This window comes from Lepus europaeus, chromosome 5 (genome assembly GCF_033115175.1).
Source record: "Lepus europaeus isolate LE1 chromosome 5, mLepTim1.pri, whole genome shotgun sequence".
Taxonomy (NCBI): Eukaryota; Metazoa; Chordata; class Mammalia; order Lagomorpha; family Leporidae; genus Lepus; species Lepus europaeus.
Window position 1 is genome coordinate 157,286,993 of NC_084831.1, and position 19,102 is coordinate 157,306,094.

Sequence of the window (19,102 nt, forward strand, 5' to 3'; positions counted from 1 at the left end):
CAAATTACGTAACTTCTACAAAAAAGCAGGGAACTATAATATAATATTTGCTGGGCAATCAGCAGACTTCATAGATAAACTACCACACATGCCAAGTAATTACTGAAATTACACGTAATTCTGTTACACTACATAAAATCCAAGTTGCCCTAAAACATACACAACCTCCCCATGTCAAATGGTTCAGATTATGTGCAAACATGATCACTATCCAGTGGCTCTTCAAGCCAGCAAGTAAGATTTAATCCTTCTTTCATAACCTCTAAAATCTGTTTGCTTGTTTTGTTTCTACAGGAGGAACAGAATCACAATCCATCTACTGCCCTGTCAGATCACCTCAAAAATTACAAATGCTGGTTTCACAGGAATCACAGGAGATCTCAGTGATGAGCAAGAAAGGATTTAAGGTTTCGGGAAACAGGTGGTGAAGAGTCCTCAAGTCAATCGCCCGCAGTGTGTTGCCTTCAGCCTCCCTGTTATAAACCACACAGTGGTTGAAGCCTCAGCACCACTTTGGGTTAGATATTGCTAATACCTGACTGGTTTGTAAAACAGATGGCATGTCTCCCACAGATCCATTATTTGAAAGCTTGGTCCCCCAAGTATTCTGTTAATGGTTAACGGACTAGCGTTAATGGTTGACAGATCAAGGATGGACCCTCGATCTAATTTTATGGCATCTGTGTGGCAGGTCTGTATGTCACTGGAGATTACCCTCCAAAGAGGTTGTTTACATAAGCAGAGCACATGACCTCTCTGCTCCCAGAATCACCACGTGATCTTGCCTCGTGTGTTCTGCCCTCATCAGACACTACACTAATGGTGCTGCCTGATCTTGGACTGTGAACCTTCTAAACTGTCAGTGAAACAAATCTTCCTTCCTAAGAAGCTCCTCTTAGGCATTTTGGTTGTAGCAATGAAAAGCTGACAGATAAAATGCCCATCTTAAAAGGGACAGCTTGAAGTTAGACACTGGAGAACTTTTTTGTTATTGATTCACTAGGAAAGTTTATACATGTTCCATGATATAAAAAGATTAGGGCCAGCGCCGCGGCTCACTAGGCTAATCCTCCGCCTTGCGGCGCCAGCACACCGGGTTCTAGTCCCGGTCGGGGCACCGATCCTGTCCCGGTTGCCCCTCTTCCAGGCCAGCTCTCTGCTGTGGCTAGGGAGTGCAGTGGAGGATGGCCCAAGTCCTTGGGTCCTGCACCCCATGGGAGACCAGGAGAAGCACCTGGCTCCTGCCATCGGAACAGCGCGGTGCGCCGGCCGCAGCGCGCTACCGCGGCGGCCATTGGAGGGTGAACCAACGGCAAAAAGGAAGACCTTTCTCTCTGTCTCTCTCTCTCACTGTCCACTCTGCCTGTCAAAAAATAAAAAAATAAAAAATAAATAAAAAAAAAAAACTCTAAAAAAAAAAAAAAAAAAACCAAAAAAGATTAGTTTCTGGGGCCAGCATTCTGGTGCAGCAGCTTAAACCACCATCTGGCATCCCATATGGGTGCTGGTTTGAGTCCTGGCTGCTCCACTTCCTATCTAGCTCTCCGCTAATGCACCCGGGAAAGCAGACAGTCCAAGTCTATGGGCCCCTGTACCCATGCTGGAGACCCGAACAGAGTTCTAGGATCCTGGTTACAGCCTGGTTCAGCCCTAGCCACTGTGGTCATTTGGGAAGTGAACCAGCATATGGAAGATCTCTCTCTCTCTGTGACTGTGTGTGTGTGTGTCTATGTATAACTCTGCCTTTCAAATATAAATAAATCTTGTTTTAAAAAGTATAGTTTCTAAGGTATATTATGTGTTTTCATTTCCTTACAATGAATAATATCAAGAAGAGATAACACTTGCCTTTATTTCTTCAATCTTTTATTTATCATCCTTAATGGTTAATAATCAGAAAAATACATAGAAAAAATATTTTTTCTAAAGGACCTTTAAAAAGACATAAAGGGGGTGCACATTTGGTCTATTAATTAACATGCTACTGAGGACTCATAGTTCCCTGGGTCAATGTCAGGCTCCAGTGTCTGATTCTAGCTTCCTGCTAGCTCAGACTCTCTGAGGTCACGGTGATGGCTCAAGCAGCAGGTTCCTGCCACCCAAGCAGGAGACTGTAATTGAGTTCCCAGCTCTGGCTTTGGCCTTTGGCCCAGCCCCAGTCATTGCAGGCATTTAAGGAGTAACCCAGGCCGGCACCGCGGCTCAATAGGCTAATCCTCCGCCTTGTGGCGCCAGCACACCGGGTTCTAGTCCCGGTCGGGGTGCCAGATTCTGTCCCGTTGCCCCTCTTCCAGGCCAGCTCTCTGCTATGGCCCGGGAGTGCAGTGGAGGATGGCCCAAGTCCTTGGGCCCTGCACCCCATGGGAGACCATGAGAAGCACCTGGCTCCTGACTTCGGATCAGTACGATGCGCCAGCCACAGCGCGCTGGCCACGGCGGCCATTGGAGGGTGAACCAATGGCAAAAGGAAGACCCCCCCCCCCCACTGTCCACTCTGCCTGTCAAAAAAAAAAAAAAAAAAAAAAAAAGGAGTAACCCAGCAGATGGCAGCTCTGTAATTCTGACTCTCTCTCTCTCTCTCAAATGAAAACAAAATAATAATAAGTACTAAAAGTAGGAGTGATCTATTCCTCTCATTTCAGGTTTAGTGTATTTCATGGGTTCAACTATCAATTCATTTATTTAGTAACTATGTATCTCAATCTTTCTGTACCTCCTGTTTTATCTATGGTAAAAATGATAACCCTTTCACTTAAACTGGGGGGTTTATGCGGAGGGCCTAAGAAGTCACTAAATACCCACCCCCATTCCCCATCTATTCCCTCACGAAGCGTTTATCCAGCATGGACAGTCCGAGTGCTGAGTGTTAAGGTTACAGCAGTGAGCAAAAGACAGACAACACCCTTGTTCACTCACACTTTCCGAGCTAAGGTATCCCAGTGGGTCACATGAACTTCCCACAGCCACCAATCACAGCGGAACCACTCACAATCCTGCATCTTTGTACATGGCATTGCCTCAGCTGAAGCACAACTTACTCTGGGGCTGGGCAGAGCTGACTACTCTGATCTGTGCTCCCTGTCACTGGGTTAATACGTTGGTCACAGCACTGGACCATGTAACTACCACGTAAGTCTCTCTCTCTTGACTTCCTTTCCCTCTGAACTGTAAAATCCTCGAGGGACAGGGTTTAAATATTGCTCTTCTTTGTGCCTCTGGTGCTTAGCACAGTCTGACACAAAGGAGATGCTTACTATTTACTCAAGAATGAAAGCGGCAAGGAGACAGCAGGGTGTTAGGCAAAGCTTGTTTTCTCTCTTCTTCCTCATTTTTCAGATGGATGTCCTGAAACCTCGAGAGCCCACTGTAATCTCCATGCACTCCAAGTATACTACAATTCTTTTCTGTGCCATTTATTTAACATTGAAACAGACACTTTGGTATAATTTTCCTTATTATCTGTCACTGGTTAGTGCTTACTATATATTGGAAATGCACTGACTGATTTAAATGAATTATCTTCTGGAATCTTTAAATAACTCTGGAAGATGCATGCTATTATACCTATCTAACAAAGAGAGCATCAAGATTGAAGATAGTCAAGGAACTTGCCCCACAGCACAAGTTAGTAAGCAGCAAGTTTGATACTCAAATCAAGGGTCTCCCTCCATAGTGAGCACTAGCATTTCCACCTGTAGTGGAGCTTCCACGGTCACCGCAGCAAGCTGTATCTGAACACTCCTTCTGATGCTGCCAGCAGACTCAACATAATTATCCATGGGTTTAGATTATCATAGCTCTTCTGACTAGTCCTGGTAGGTCCTTGGCTCCAGATTGAAAATATCAGGTCGTCTACTGTTCCTGACCTCATTCATCTTCAGCCAAATCTAGCCAGATGTTTTCATCCTTTTTAAAACTCTGGTCCCTATAGCCACCTTCTATCAATCAAAACCATGTACAGCTGTACTTCCAATAAATTATGTTATAAAACCAACAAGACCAGAAGGTTTGATTGTTCCATACTGTAATCAGAGTCCCTTTCCTGTCCAATAACTCTCTGGCCTTGAGCTAACACGATTCAGCTGACTTAATCTACATGTCCCACTATGATTACAAAACTCTCTAGGCCAGTGGTTAGTGGCTCCTACCTACTCCCTGACAAGACAACTATGACTGGTATACTGGAACTGCTGCTCATATTAAGTCATTACTTGTAGTTCTCCCAACAACAGACACATTTGCTGGGGTAAAAAAAAATGTATAGACACAAACTTTACCCTATACCTAACAAAAGGTAGTCTATGGAAATGGGAAAAAAAGAATAAATAAGTGATTATATGGTAGGTAAGGGAGCTATTGACCTGGTTCCCTCTTGACAGACAGAAAAGCAAATTTTATTTATCCTCCAGAATAAGCAAGGCCCTATGCCAGGCACAAGGAATCAAAGGGCAAAAGGTTGTGGGCACTGTTTCTTGCAATTTCAGCATCTTCTGGTAAAGGAGAAAGTAAACAATTAAAAGAATTCTATGTGATAGCTCCCTCCTTGGAGGCCATGGCTGACATGATGATATGATGGAGTAACAAAATCAATGGATTTGAGGACCAGATAGGTATTAAAATATATAAAGGACTGACACCAAGGAATATAGCAGTGGTAAGCCTATGCAAAATAAAGAATACTAATGTGACCCAAAGGAATACACTAATTCTTTGAGACACTGACTGTTCCACAAAGCACATTTGCAGCCTAGATCCAGCCTACTGGCTGTAAGTTCACCACCACTGAAACGAATGCCTCAGAAAGTGATCTGTAGCTTCAGATTCTAAACCAGCACACTCCTAGAATTAAATAACTGATTAGTTCCTAGAAACCAAATCTTAAGTTTCCTGTATGTCCTTCACAGTCTTACTTTGCTGTATAACTTTGTGGTCTCTGGTAGGGTATCTATAAAATTATTTGCTCAAGCTGAGCCATTTCATTAACTGACCTTGAAATTATGCCATTCTCTTAGTAAGACAGAAAGGAAGATTAACCGGACCAAAAAAAACGACTATCAGCTGCTGAATCATGACCAACAAGGGCCAATTACGCAGACATTTCTCACTGCAATTCTTGGGTTTTCATGTTCTTCCCATTGCTAGTAAGCAGATGTATTTGCTACCAAAGCACACACATACACACACGCACGCACACACACACATACACTCCTGGCTACAAGTACTTGCCATCTCATTTCTCCTTCTAAGCAAAAACAATGAAAAAAATGGTTTTCAGAAATAATGAAATTATGTGTCTCACTATATGTGGTATGATGCAAGGAAGACAATGAAGTTAAGTATACCATTGTACTTCCTGTCATAGAAATGTTACAACTCGAGAGCTTAAATAAAGGCAAATGAACAGAGCCACGTTTCTAGAGTGTTTGTAAGGAAATGTTGGTTTTGATCAATTGTACAGCTAACAACAGAAATGACATTAAAAATTTTATGCTGTCACAGATTTATAAACTACTGTGGAAATATTATACTATCTTAATTATATGCTGCTAGTCAAATTTAAGTAGCAACTAGTAAACATTCACCACTCAAAAATAAACCTAGGTTTATATGTATTTTTAGGATAAATTATTCCTTAACAACCTCAGCTATGGACATTAAGAGGCAGCTTTGGGAGAGAAGGGTATCTGTCCACTGAATTTCTATTCTCTTCTGACTTTATCAACAAACCTACATTTGAGAAGTACAGGAGAGTACTTGAAAACAGTATTTCCCAAAAATCCTTCCACCAGTGCAAACGACTCTTTGCCTACCACTTTGGACTTCCAACCTCACTTTGGTTCAAAATGGATCCCAACTGCTCCTGCACCATCAGAGGCTCCTAGACCTGTACCTCCTCCTGCAAAAGCACAGTGAAAATCATGATTGGGATTCCAAGATGGCGGACTAGGAACCACATACTGTGCTAGGCTAGAGGAAAAGGGGAAAGAAAGGCAGCAAGTGCACTCTCCGAGGAGAACTGCAAAGAAAACTGCACTGGAAACCCTATAAGAGGAGGAGGAATACCGTGGACTTGTGTGGAGGGTGGGGACACGCAGCATGGACATGAATAAATGCAGCAGCTGAGAGCCAGAGTGGGAGGTGGCTTGGAGAGGGAGGTGAGACTGGACTGTAGCCAGAGGGGGAGCATGGCTTCAGTCTGTACTGGAGCCCTGGGGGATAGGGGTTGCTAGCTGTGGGCCCAATGGAAGTAAAGGGGACACGTTTATCTCACCCCAACTTCTGTACAACAGCACCCACTGGCGGGCTGAGAAAGGGCAGGCACCACTTTCGATTTGGGCAGCAGCTGCAGAAGCTCTTGCGCATGCACAGAGCAACTGGCTGGGACAGGACGCCTTCTCAGGGGCAGAAAGAACATCATTTGCCCAATGGCTCTTGTGTCCGTGTGTGATCCAGAGAATAATCCACAGTTCCCACTGACTTTGAGCCTGGCTGGGAGGTGGCTGGGCACCCACATGGAACTGTAAGGTGCTCCCAGCCTCCAAGGATCAAGATGCCTAGGCAGAGCTGGCTTGGAGAACATCTGCCTCTCTGTCAACAAGACAGACCGACAGGGCAGAGCCAAACCTCTGCACACAGCAATTGCACAAGCCTATAGCATCAAATTACTAGAGAACATTGGGGAAACTGCAAGACACTGGCATAGGCAGACTTCTTGGAAAAGACCCCAGAAGCACAGGCAATCAAAGCCAAAATTGACATATAGGATTACACCAAGAAACGCTTCTGCACTTCAAAAGGAACACTAAGCAAATTAATGAGAAAACCAACAGAATGAGTGAAAATATTTGCAAACTATGTCATTGATAAAGGGTTAGCACCCAGAATATATAAAGAGCTCAAGAAACTCAACAACAACAAAATGAACTTAAAAAAAATCATCCCTTGATATCAATTCAGAACTGGTTCCAGGACATCTTCTACCCAAGGATACCAAAATCTGCCGATGCTCAAGTCTTTCAGATAAAATAAAACAGCATTTTCATGTAACCTATACACACCTTCCACATACTTTTAAATCATCTCTATATTACTTATAATACCTAATACAATGCAAAAGCTTTGACAGCGATTAGACAGTATTGTTTAGGGAATAACAAGAGAAAGTCTATACACATTCAGCACAGACATAATTTTTTCCCAAATATCTTTTATCTGTGATTGGCTGAACCAACAGATGTGAAATCCTGTAAAGAGAGGGCCAACTATATACTCTAATTGGGTAAATAGTTATTATAAAGTCACTTGAATAAAAAAATGAAAAGCAGGGCACAAATGTTCACAGATGACGACATGTATCGTTTACCGGCATTCCACAAGTACTCAGAACAAAAGGCACAGTGTTAACCACACCACACCAAATTATTTTTAAAGAAGTTAAAAGCTTATGATTTATGAGAACTATAGAAAACAAAATGTATTCAACATGCTGTCCCATGAAAGTAATATGAAGAGTTTCCTACCTTTGTGATGAGAATTCGGTATTTATCTAGCATTTCCTGGTTGTCATGACAGCCAGCTAATAACTGCCACACCTCTGCCCTTAACGCTTCGGGAACACCACTCTTCACCAGAGTAGGCAGGCCTTTTGGCCGTGCACCAAGGTTATTGTGCCTGAGAAAACAAGAAAATAAACCGTTCACACTCCTTTTACGACTCCAGGACTGCTGCTGCTACAAACATATCGTGGTTAGCTTATTATATGAAAGTGGTACGCCTGGGCCCAGGTAAAACGGTGGACAACATGAAACAACAGTAATACTTCTGCTCAGGGACACTTTGCTTTTCTTGACCCTATCTATCTTCCTTCTCAGTGAGTCACGTCATTTCATCTTTAGGGAATAGATTTTCTTCCTCTTATTTTTAAAAAAACATTCTTTTGAACTTACTCGTAATAATGAATGTGTTGGTTACCTATTTTTAGGCGGGATTCAAGGCAATAAAAAGAACCATCTGAATTCTTTGAGACAAATGTATGGCAAGGATGTCCAGTAGTGTGCAGGCATGGATGGGGTTCAGCAAGTGTTCCAAGTGGATTCTAGGCTCATCGCCCCTTACCTGAGATCAGACTAAGTGGGGCCAGCTCCACAAGCGGGCGTTACAGTGGAGGGTGCACTAAGTCTGTACATTTCAGTCTTGTGCAGCAGCCACATCCTGAGACAGAGCTTCCCCAGGAAGCCCTATCTTTTGATGACCTAACCTACAATTCTTTATTCCAGTGTAAACTTAAATACCAAGGATTTTTCACATAAAAACTATGTAATATAAAATTTTTAATGAGAAGAGTTTGTTTTGAGAGCCAGCACTGTACAGCGACACTGCCTGTCACACTAGCATCACATATAGGTGCTGGTTCGATTCCCAGCTGCTCCACTTCCAATTCAGCTCTCCACTAATCTGCCTGGGAAAGTGGGAAAGCAGAAGATGGCCCAAGTGCTCAGGCCCCTTGTGGGAAACTTAGAAGGAGTTCCATGCTCCTGGCTTCAGCCTGGCCCAGCACCAGCTATTGTGGAGGACATTTTGGGAGTGAACCAATTGATTTAAGACTGACCTCTCCCCATCCCTGGTCTTTGAAATACATAAATTAATCTTTAAAACACATTTTTAAAAAGAGTTCATTATTGTTTGTGCTTCTGGATTTATCTCCCCGACTTCTTACAAATCCAAGTACTCCCTAAAAGAAAAGATCTAACCAGAACCTTATACAAATCCACCCTACTGTTAATGTAACATACTTCTCAACCTGACCCATTCCCAAGAGTGTTTAGAATCAGAACAAAGGTGAACATCACTCACCCTAAAGTCAGTAGTCACAGAGCAGAAGTGCCACTATGATGATGGGCCCACCTGACTAAAAACATGAATTATAGTTCCCAGTCTAGTCAATGTAATTCCATTCTCAACTTTTTTCAGGAGGCTTCCCTTGGCCACAGAGCTACGATTCTATGCATTTATTATCAGAAATTATCTCTACTTGGTGTTCCCTTTGGATCTCGTGGAGCTGACCGTGGTACACTCATCTGGATTCCAAACTTTAATGCTGTCCTCTGGGTTGACTTGATACTCCAGCACCTGGGATCCATTTGTAAGTGTGAAAAGTCATAGAATCCCCTTGGCGCTTTACTGAGATTCATCACCCACCTACTTCCCTAGATTCTGCATGCTCTTCCACCCCAGCCCGGACCCTCGTCTGGCAAGCCCTTCCTCGAAAATATTCCAACGTGCTTTCCCCATGCTGCCTTAATTTGGCTATTTCAGAAAAACTGAGTAACTTCCACAACTCAAACAACTTCTGAGTAAACTCATCCCATTAACAATTTTAACAAACAATTAGATTTATACTCACTCTATTCTAACAAAAATTTTATGCCATTCTATGTGAGAATTCAAGCAAAATAAAGTTGAATGAAGCAGAACTTATATGATCTATCACGCTATCAAACATTAAAGAACATAATTAGGGGCCAGCACTGGAGTAAAGTAGGTTAAGCCTCTGCCTGCAGGACAGGCATCTTATATGGGTGCCGGTTCGAGTCCTGGCTTCTCCTCTTCTGATCCAGCTGCCTGCTAATGGCCTGGGAAAGCAGCAGAAGATGGCCCAAGTGCTTGGGCCCCTGCACCCATGTGGGAGACCCAGAAAAAGCTCCTGACTCCTGGTTTCATATTGGCCCAACTCCGGCCATTGCAGCCATTTAGGGAGTGACCCAGTGGATGGAAGACCTCTCTCTCTCTCTGCCTCTCAAGTAAATAAATAGATCTTAAAAAAAAAAAAAGAATATAATTATGCTAAGTAACAAAAGTAGTTTTCAAAATGGTAGGTAGCTACTATAATCACATATACACACATAATTTTGAAACCTATTAAACATTTAAAGGAAATATAAAAGAATATTATTCAGCTACCAAAAAGAATGAAATTTTATCATTTGCATCAAAATGGTTGCAACTGGGGAAAATCACATTGAGTAAATAAGCTGGACACAGAAGACAAATTCTGCATGTTCTCCCTTATATTTGGAGCTAAAATTTAAAAAGTACAAACAACAATAAATGCCTATGTATATAAATTTTGCTGCGAACATGTTTTGTCAGACTTTGTTTTGGATCTTTGTCAGGCAAATTATTAGGAGTTATATACTGCTACCCTTTGGATGATCTGTGACTATCTTGAAATTTACTATGTATTTGTGACATTGATATCTTTTCAGTTGATTGCTGTTTATGGCCCTTGCCTGAGTTCCTTCTGAACTCTGGTCTTTTTGTTTGTTTGTTGAAGTCTTTATTTAGTGGAGCATCAAGCCTTTGACTTAATGCAAATTGAAAATATTAAATAGAAAAAAATTAATTACTCTTGAAATCACTCCTACCTAAGTGAAATCTGGGGTATCTGGAACTTCCTTCCAGGTTCCTCGTCCTTATCCAGCTGAGTATGAGATCACCAGAGAATCTTACACTCAAGAGAGCCAGAATCAGTCATGAATGGATCCTTCTCAATTTAATTCCTCACACCTAATCATACTTCTGAATAGGAAAAATATATTTAGTTTGAGAGTAGATGGATTTCTGTATTCTTTGTATAGAAAACTGAGTTACTTAAAAGAGTGTAGAAATGGCTAAACTCATATCCCACAAAATTAAATGCAAAGTACTCTGGATCATGGATCTCATAATGTATAATATCATACAAGGGGAACTCAGAATAACCAAATGTAGTATATACTACAAGTTATCTAATGATCAGTGAGGCATCACTGTACATCTACACTCATTCGAACTCCAACAGATACCTTTATGCAAGAGAAATCTCTACTCAATCCCACTGAATTCCCTGTCATACATCTCCTGACCTGCACATCAAATTTCTCAAAACAGTTACTGGATACTCACAATTTCTATTTCTCCTCTTCTCACTCATTCCTCAACACAGTTCAACATGGCTTCTCTATTTTCTCTCGGGAACCTTTCACTCCAGTAATTTATGATCTCTTCTACATGCCAGTAAATTAAAGGGACATTTTTCAGTCCTTTCACTGTTACCACTGCAGTTCCCTTGGCTCCAGTGAGAAAGGGTCCCTCTTTCTCCCCCTTCACAAACCCCACTGTTCCTCTTCCTCCTGCCCTCAAGTTCCAAGTCCTCTGTCTCTCCAGGCCTCCCCTTAGTGATCTCCTTCTCTCATCATCTCAGCTATGGGCAGCATTACCACACTGATATACTGTGAGCTCTAAGGGCTCAGAGGCACCTCAAAACCAACACGTCCAAATCGGAACGCATTCTTCTCCCTAAACCTAAGTGTTTCCCAGGGTACCATTCTCAGTAATTCGTACCGCCATCTGTCCAAACTAGAAACTTAGGAGTTACTACTGCTGGCATTGTTTTCTGCCCCCTTACCATAACTAATTCATCACCAACACTAATGGATACTTCCCAAACCTCCTCACAATCCATGCATTTCTATCTCAACTGTCACCAATTTTATCTGCCCAAGACTTCTGTAGAAGCCTCCTAACATCGTCTCATCCTTCCACTGCCATCATCACAGGTAGAATGAAAAAGCAAACAGCTTAACTATTTTGTTGGCTCAGACTATTTTGTAAAATGATCTACTGAAGATTTAGAAGTTTTACTGTCTCTTCCTATACATTCATACATGCATACATATATGTGCATAAACACATCCCTTTAAGATGAATAGTGAACACTTCAATAACATCACTCAGCTCAATGAACTGTCAGCCCAGACATTGTTTGGTCAGGCATAATAAAAATGTTTTTTCTCCCTCTCTTAGAAACCTATGCACTACTTATCTTTACAGAATGGCATTTAAGAATATTTAGGTCATTTATAACATTGTTTCATTAACATCCTTTTTTTTTTAAAGGCCCCTGGTGGCACTGTTTTGTTGTGGTGGTTGTTGTTGTTGTTGTTTGTTTTGTTTTGTTTTTTGAAGATTTATTCATTTATTTGAAAGAGTTACACAAAGAGAGAAGGAGAGGAGAAGAGGAGAAGAGAAGGAAGAGAGAGAGAGGTCTTCCACCCGATGGTTCACTTCCCAAATGGCCGCAATGGCCTGGGCTGTGCCAATCTGAAGCCAGGAGCTAGGAACTTCTTCCGAGTCTCCCATGTGGGTGCAGGGGCCCAAGGACTTGGGCCATTTTCTACTGCTTTCCCGGGCCATAGCAGAGAGCTGGACAGGAAGTGGAGCACCCGGGTCTTGAACTGGCGCCCATATGGGATGCCAGTGCTTCAGGGCAAGGCATTAGCCCACTGTGCCACAGCGTGGCCCCTCATTAACATCTTTTACTGGTTATCTCAGTAACAATACAGTAATTATGCCATATATGTCTTCCTTCTACTTAAGAAGTACTAGTGGCTATCAGGACAAATACTGCCATACTACATACCTATGATAAGGGAATATTCTAATAAAAAAGAGTAATTCATAAAAATAATCACTGCTTTCAATATTTCAAATAAAAATATAATTACATATGTCCATGCTTTGACCCAATATTAGTTGCAGCTATCAGCAACTTGGAAATAGGCAACTAGTTACAACATGTGTTGAACTCCCACTCCCCTAGAAGCGAGATAGATATCTAATACAATTACTTATAAAGCCACACATACACCAGGTACTCACTAGCCATACTATGTGATTGACTGATTTTTAATGTATGAATATAAACTCCCAAAACAAGAATCCTTGCCTTCTTATGTGTCTATCAGAAGCACCTAGAATAGTGTCTGGCATACAGAAGACATTCAAAAGACATTCAGGAGGCCGGCGCCGCAGCTCAACAGGCTAATACTCCACCTTGCGGCGCCGGCACCCCGGGTTCTAGTCCCGGTCGGGGCACCAGATTCTGTCCCGGTTGCTCCTCTTCCAGGCCAGCTCTCTGCTATGGCCCAGGAAGGCAGTGGAGGATGGCCCAAGTCCTTGGGCCCTGCACCCGCATGACAGACCAGGAGAAGCACCTGGCTCCTGGCTTCGGATCAGCGCGGTGCCACTGGAGGGTGAACCAACGGCAAAAAGGAAGACCTTTCTCTCTGTCTCTCTCTCTCACTATCCACTCTGCCTGTCAAAAATAAATAAATAAATAAATAAAATAAAAAGAAGACATTCAATACTTTCTTTAGTTAAGCAAATTTATCTTTTAATCTCATCTTTTTCTAAAAACGTTTTTTTTAAAAAAAATTTATATGTGAGGCAAAGAGGCAGGCAGTTCTTTTCTCTAAAAGAGCTCCCATTCAGGCCGGCGCCGTGGCTCAATAGGCTAATCCTCCACCTGCGGCGCCGGCACACCGGGTTCTAGTCCCAGTCGGGGCGCCGGATTCTGTCCCGGTTGCCCCTCTTCCAGGCCAGCTCTCTGCTGTGGCCAGGGAGTGCAGTGGAGGATGGCCCAAGTGCTTGGGCCCTGCACCCGCATGGGAGACCAGGATAAAGCACCTGGCTCCTGCCATCGGATCAGCGTGGTGCGCCGGCCGCAGCGCGCCAGCCACAGTGGCCATTGGAGGGTGAACCAACAGAAGAAGGAAGACCTTTCTCCCTGTCTCTCTCTCTCTCACTGTCCACTCTGCCTGTCAAAAAAAAAAAAAGCTCCCATCCACTTGTTCACTCCCCAAGTGCCCCCAACGCCTTGCACTGAGTGGGTAACAATGCTGGGAGCTGTGAAGACAATCAGGTCTCCCACATGGGTAGCTGCAACCCAAGACCCATCATCGCTGCCTCTCAGAGTCAGCTAGAGCTAGGAACCAGAGCTAGGAATTCAACCTATATTCTGATATGAAATACAGTCTCCTAACCATTAGAACTAAATGCCCATTTATTTTCAATAAATGAATATATCTATGCAATAAAAATAACATGGCAAATTAATAAAGATAGATACACACACAAACTTTTTTAAAAGCAAGAATTCTTGTTGACTAGAACAGATTCAAAATGCTGTAATCTACTTATCTAGCCGATTTCCCTTGCCTTTAAAGAAGATTTTCTGAAAACCATCTAGGCATCTAAGAACTGTTTCTATTTTTAAGCTGTCCATTGGAGAAGAGAATTTCAAAGAGAAGGATCATTGCAAAGAAAAACAGCTGGCAAGTCAAGAGATGAGAAGAGAAGGTGTTAAATGTGACCACTGAGAGGTCACCAATGGAATGAGGGCAATTTTGACAAAAGAGAAATAGAGTAGGTGGCTAAAAGATAGAGAGACTCAAGGCAGCAGTCTGACCCATTTGAAAAAGTTCCCTCATAAAAGACAAGGACTAGAACTGCAATTACAGGACAGGATGGCATCAAGTCAGGCTGCGGATTTCTCCTTCCCTTAAAAATGAGACCTAGATTTACAGAAACTATGAAGTTAAGGATTGAGTAGGGTTTCTCGCCACAAAACTCATGCAGATGTTTAAACTCTGATGTCTTTTTTTGTTTAAGACAGGTAGAGTTTACAGAGAGAGAGAGAGAGAGAGAGAGAGGGAGGGAGGGAGGGAGGGGTCTTCCTTCCATTGGTTCACTCTCCAAATGGCCCCAATGGCTGGAGCTACGCTGTTCCAAAGCCAGGAGCCAGGAGTTCCTTCCTGATCTCCCATGTGGATGCAGGGGTCCAAGGACTTGGGCCATCCTACACTGCTATCCCAGGCCACAGCAGAGAGCTAGACTGGAAGAGGAGCAGCCGGTACTAGAATCCGGCGCCCAAATGGGATGCCGGCACTGCAGGCAGAGGATTAACCTAGTGCGCCATGGAAACCGGCTCCTACACTCTGATGTCTTAATATTAATTACTGATGGACTAAGGGTGTAGACTTCATCTAATTATGGCCTCAGTTGGGTTGGTGAGAGGTGGCTGGGTCAAGGTGGAGTACCCTACCCCTGGAGGCTGGTGTTAGTAAAGGTTTAATTATCTGAGTTCGTGCTCAGCCTAGCAGTTCTCTCTTGGCTTCCTAGATTACCACACGATCATTACTGCACACCACACATGAACAGCCTCCATAGACTCCGGACTATGAGGCTGCCTGATCCTGATCTGACCACCAAACTCGAAGCTCAGATAAGCCTTTTCTACCCCAAGAAGTTCCTCTAGGGTATTTCAGTTACAGAAAAGAAAAGCAGACTAATACAACAACCTACATTAAGAAAGTTTCAAGATAAAGAACAGGTTAAATGTCATTATGAAAACAGGGGCCAGCACTGGTGCAGTGGGTTAAGCTGTGGTCTACAGTGGACAATCAAAATGTCCATGCAATATGTATCAATTTTCTGATATTCTAATCCCCATAAAGGAGAATAAGTAACTTGAAAATGGTTCCAGTCCTGGGTGCTCCACTTCTAATCCAGCTCCCTGCTAATGTGCCTGGGGAAGCAGTGGAGGATGACCCAAGTGCTTGGGGCCCCTGCACCCTCATGGGAGACCCAGAAGAAGCTCCTGGCTCCTGGCTTCAGCCTGACCCAGCCCTAGCTGTTGGGGCCACTTGGGAAGGAGTCAATCAGCAGATGAAAGACACCTCTCTCTTTCTCTCTCTCTCTGATTCTAACTCTGCTTTTCAAATAAGTTAAAAAAAAATTTATATTGTTTGTGTTTGTACTCTAAATTTTTAAAATGTAACACAATATTAATATGAAAAGGAAGGAAAATTTTTATGTTCATGTTCACTGATTTTAATCTTCAAGTTTCCTCAGATCTTAAATTTTGTTCCTGAAAATTTGCTGATGCTCAGGTAGGATGAGACCTTTTAAGATTTATTTATTTTTACTTGAAAAGCAGAGTTACAGAAAGAGAGACAGAAACACAGAGAATCAATTGTTCATCCACTGGTTCACTCCCCAGTGGCCACAATGATGATAAGTATAGCAATGAAGAATACAATCAAAATGTCCATGAAATACGTAACAGTTTTCTGTTACGTATGAGTATTCTAATACTCATAAAGGAAAATAAGTAACTTGAAAATGATTTTACTTAAAATAAGAAATGAATACCCATTTTCCTACTCAAATGTCCACTTACTATCTTTGGTTAGAAAGTCTCCCAGCTATAAAAGCTGAATTTCACATGTTCACAGCCTTTAAAATTCTTAGCAGTGGTCTGTACATTTACTAAACCAGAGGCAGTTATCCCCAAATTATCTGCCAGTTCCTTAAATAACTCAGTATTTAAGTCATCAGCATTACTATCATTATTATGAATACACTCAACATATAAAAGAAGTCTTACTGCCACTATGTTTGGTTGTTCTCCTCTCCCTTTTCTCTGCTCTTTGTCTCTCCCCACTTCCTTTTATTTATGTAATTATTCTTCAAAATACTTTAACGCCAATCTTATGTGAAGATCTACCTTACTGAACTTTTCATAGTCAGCTCTTAACTTCCTTTCTTATTCTATCCTTATTGTTCAACTGCAAATTAGCATTAAATATTTTTCCTTTACATCATTCTGATAGCTTTTTAATTATGTGAATTCTGATTTTATCCATAAAGGCTGGGCTTTAATAGACTGATCTAGGCTGAAAATAAGTTCAAAATACACTTATTATATTTAAAAATTCACTGAGAATACAAACTGTATCATCACTTAAAATAAAAATTACCAAAGGACAAAAGATACTACATAACAGGTACTTACATAAATAAATTACAAAAATATCTTCATGTAAATGCCTGTCAATTACTCTTGAAACAGAAAGTTGCAAACTTTTCTAGATTAGGCACACCTCTCCTCATGGCAATAATGACACAAATTTTTTAAAAAATTGAACGGTAAAAGATTCAGTGAGTTCTGTTTTGTTTTGTTTTGTTTTGTTTGATGGGCAGAGTTAGTGAGAGGGAGTGTCTTCTAAAGACACAAGGAATCGTTAGCAACCTTGGCTTTACAGTGTCTGTTGCACACTGCCTTTATATAAACAACTACTCAGGTTAAGTGGTGGGTACATGAGGCTTTACTGTATTTTTTTCTTTTGTGTATATTCAAAAATTTCCATCAGACCTATAATACAGAAGCATTTATAAATTATATCTTAATTACCTGTTTAAATATTTACATGCTTCGTTAACAATAAACCTTGAAGGTAAACTGTTACTTATCTTTACATCAACAGAATCTATTATAATTCTTAAGAGAACTTATGATTAAAATGGAAAAGATGGGCCAGCACCATAGCTCAACAGGCTAATCCTCCGCCTTACGGCGCCAGCACACCAGATTCTAGTCCCGGTCTGGGAGCCGGATTCTGTCCCGGTTGCCCCTCTTCCAGTCCATCTCTCTGCTGTGGCCCAGGAGTGCAGTGGAGGATGGCCCAAGTGCTTGGGCCCTGCACCCTATGGGAGACCAGGAGAAGCACCTGGCTTCTGGCTTCGAATCAGCGCGGTGCGCCGGCCGCAGCGGCCATTGGAGGGTGAACCAACAGCAAAAAGGAAGACCTTTCTCTCTGTCTCTCTCTCTGTCCACTCTGTCTGTCAAAAAAAAAAAAAATTATCATTATATGAATAGATAGGAGACCTCCATTTGGCTGTTATCAACACTTTTAAAAATATTTATTTATTTGAAATGGAGAGGAAAGAGACAAGAGGGGAATGGAGAGGGAGACTTTTCCATCGGCTGGTTGGTTTGCTCCTCAAATAGAAGCAACATTCAGATCTGGGCCAGGCCAAAGCTGGGAGCCAAGAACTCTATCCTGGTCTCCCATGAGGGTGACAAAGGTGCAAGTATTTGTGCCATTTTCCCCTGCTTCCCCAGGAGCATTAGCAATAAGCTGGATCAGAAACAGAGCAGCCAGGACTCAGTGACGCAAGCAGGGCTTAGCCTGCGACACCACCACACTGGCCCAGAAACACTTTGTTTTTCTATCTACCACACTGCCATTCTCACAATCTCTCTTTAAACTCATGACTATTAACCTCAAGGACTGCCTAGGCACCAGCATTAATGTCCCTACCCCAAAAACCAATCCAACCACCTAGCTCTACTTAGAGCAAAATGGCAGTTTAGCTGCTTGGTTTTTAAAAAAAAAAAAAAAAAAAAAGTTGTAACTCTGGAACCAGAGATTGTCTAGTTTTAAGTACTAACTCTGCTATTTACCTGCTAGGTGATCATTGTTGGCCATGAGGCCTTGAGAAACTTACCTTTTGCTGCCACTGTTTGCTGTACATTTTCACACTCGCTATCTAACATGGCTGTGCTTTAGTTTTCTCATCTCCAAAATTAACAGGACCACTCAGAGGGCTTTTGTGATGAGTAAATCCACTAACAACCGTAAAGCACTTGAAACAGCAGGGGACACACAGTACGTACATGCACTTACATGTCGGTTTCTACTTTGGGTAATCATGCCTCGCTTTTCCTCCTGCTATAATGACTATCTGTGCTCTCCTAAGTACAATCCTTCCAGTAGTCAACCATCTCTTCCTGCCTACTCATCAGCTTCTCTTGCAACTGTGTCCTCTCCCTCTGACATTATCAAAATTTCTATCAGATGGATAATTTCTAATAACATACAAACATTCTACAGTGACTATCTTAGTTTTTACTGAAACCACCCCCCCCCCAAATCAAATCTACTTCCAAACTGCCCCTATTTCTTACCATTTGTTTATAGCAAAACTACTCTTCAGAACTATCTCGCCCACTGATTTCTCTGTCTTTTAGGCATGGTCTGCAAGGGCTTCTATTCTTACCTCTCCATCCAAACTGCTCTCTTTAAAGTCACTAGAGACACCCAAAATTCTGAACCCAAAGGAGTCCTCAAGGCTTCATCTAACTGGACTTACCAGCACTTATTTCCTTCTTAACAGACTTAGTCTGCTTGACTCCTATCTTAGTTCTCCTCCGACAGTGCTCCAAGAACAAGCCCCTGTGTAACTTCTTTATCTATACTGATAGCCTAAGCAATCTCACTCACTCCATTCTAACAGCTTTAAAACCTGTCCATACACTAATGACTCCCAACCTCATTATTTCTTTACCTATCTTTCCCTTGAGTTCAATCTCAGATGTAACTGAGTAACGGATATAGTCACTTGATGTCTAAAAGGCATCTCAATATCCCCCAAACCT

General features: G+C 42.1%; 1 protein-coding gene across 5 annotated transcripts in view; it reads right to left on the bottom strand.

Annotated features, from left to right (window-relative positions):
* RABGAP1L (RAB GTPase activating protein 1 like) overlaps positions 1-19,102 on the bottom strand; it is an 803,019-nt gene that overhangs the window by 549,012 nt on the left and 234,905 nt on the right. For all 5 annotated transcript variants that reach the window (XM_062192989.1, XM_062192987.1, XM_062192988.1 and 2 more), the window contains exon 13: positions 7,521-7,671. In XM_062192989.1, coding sequence (XP_062048973.1) covers positions 7,521-7,671 — 151 coding nt within the window. The remainder of the gene's footprint in view (positions 1-7,520; positions 7,672-19,102) is intronic.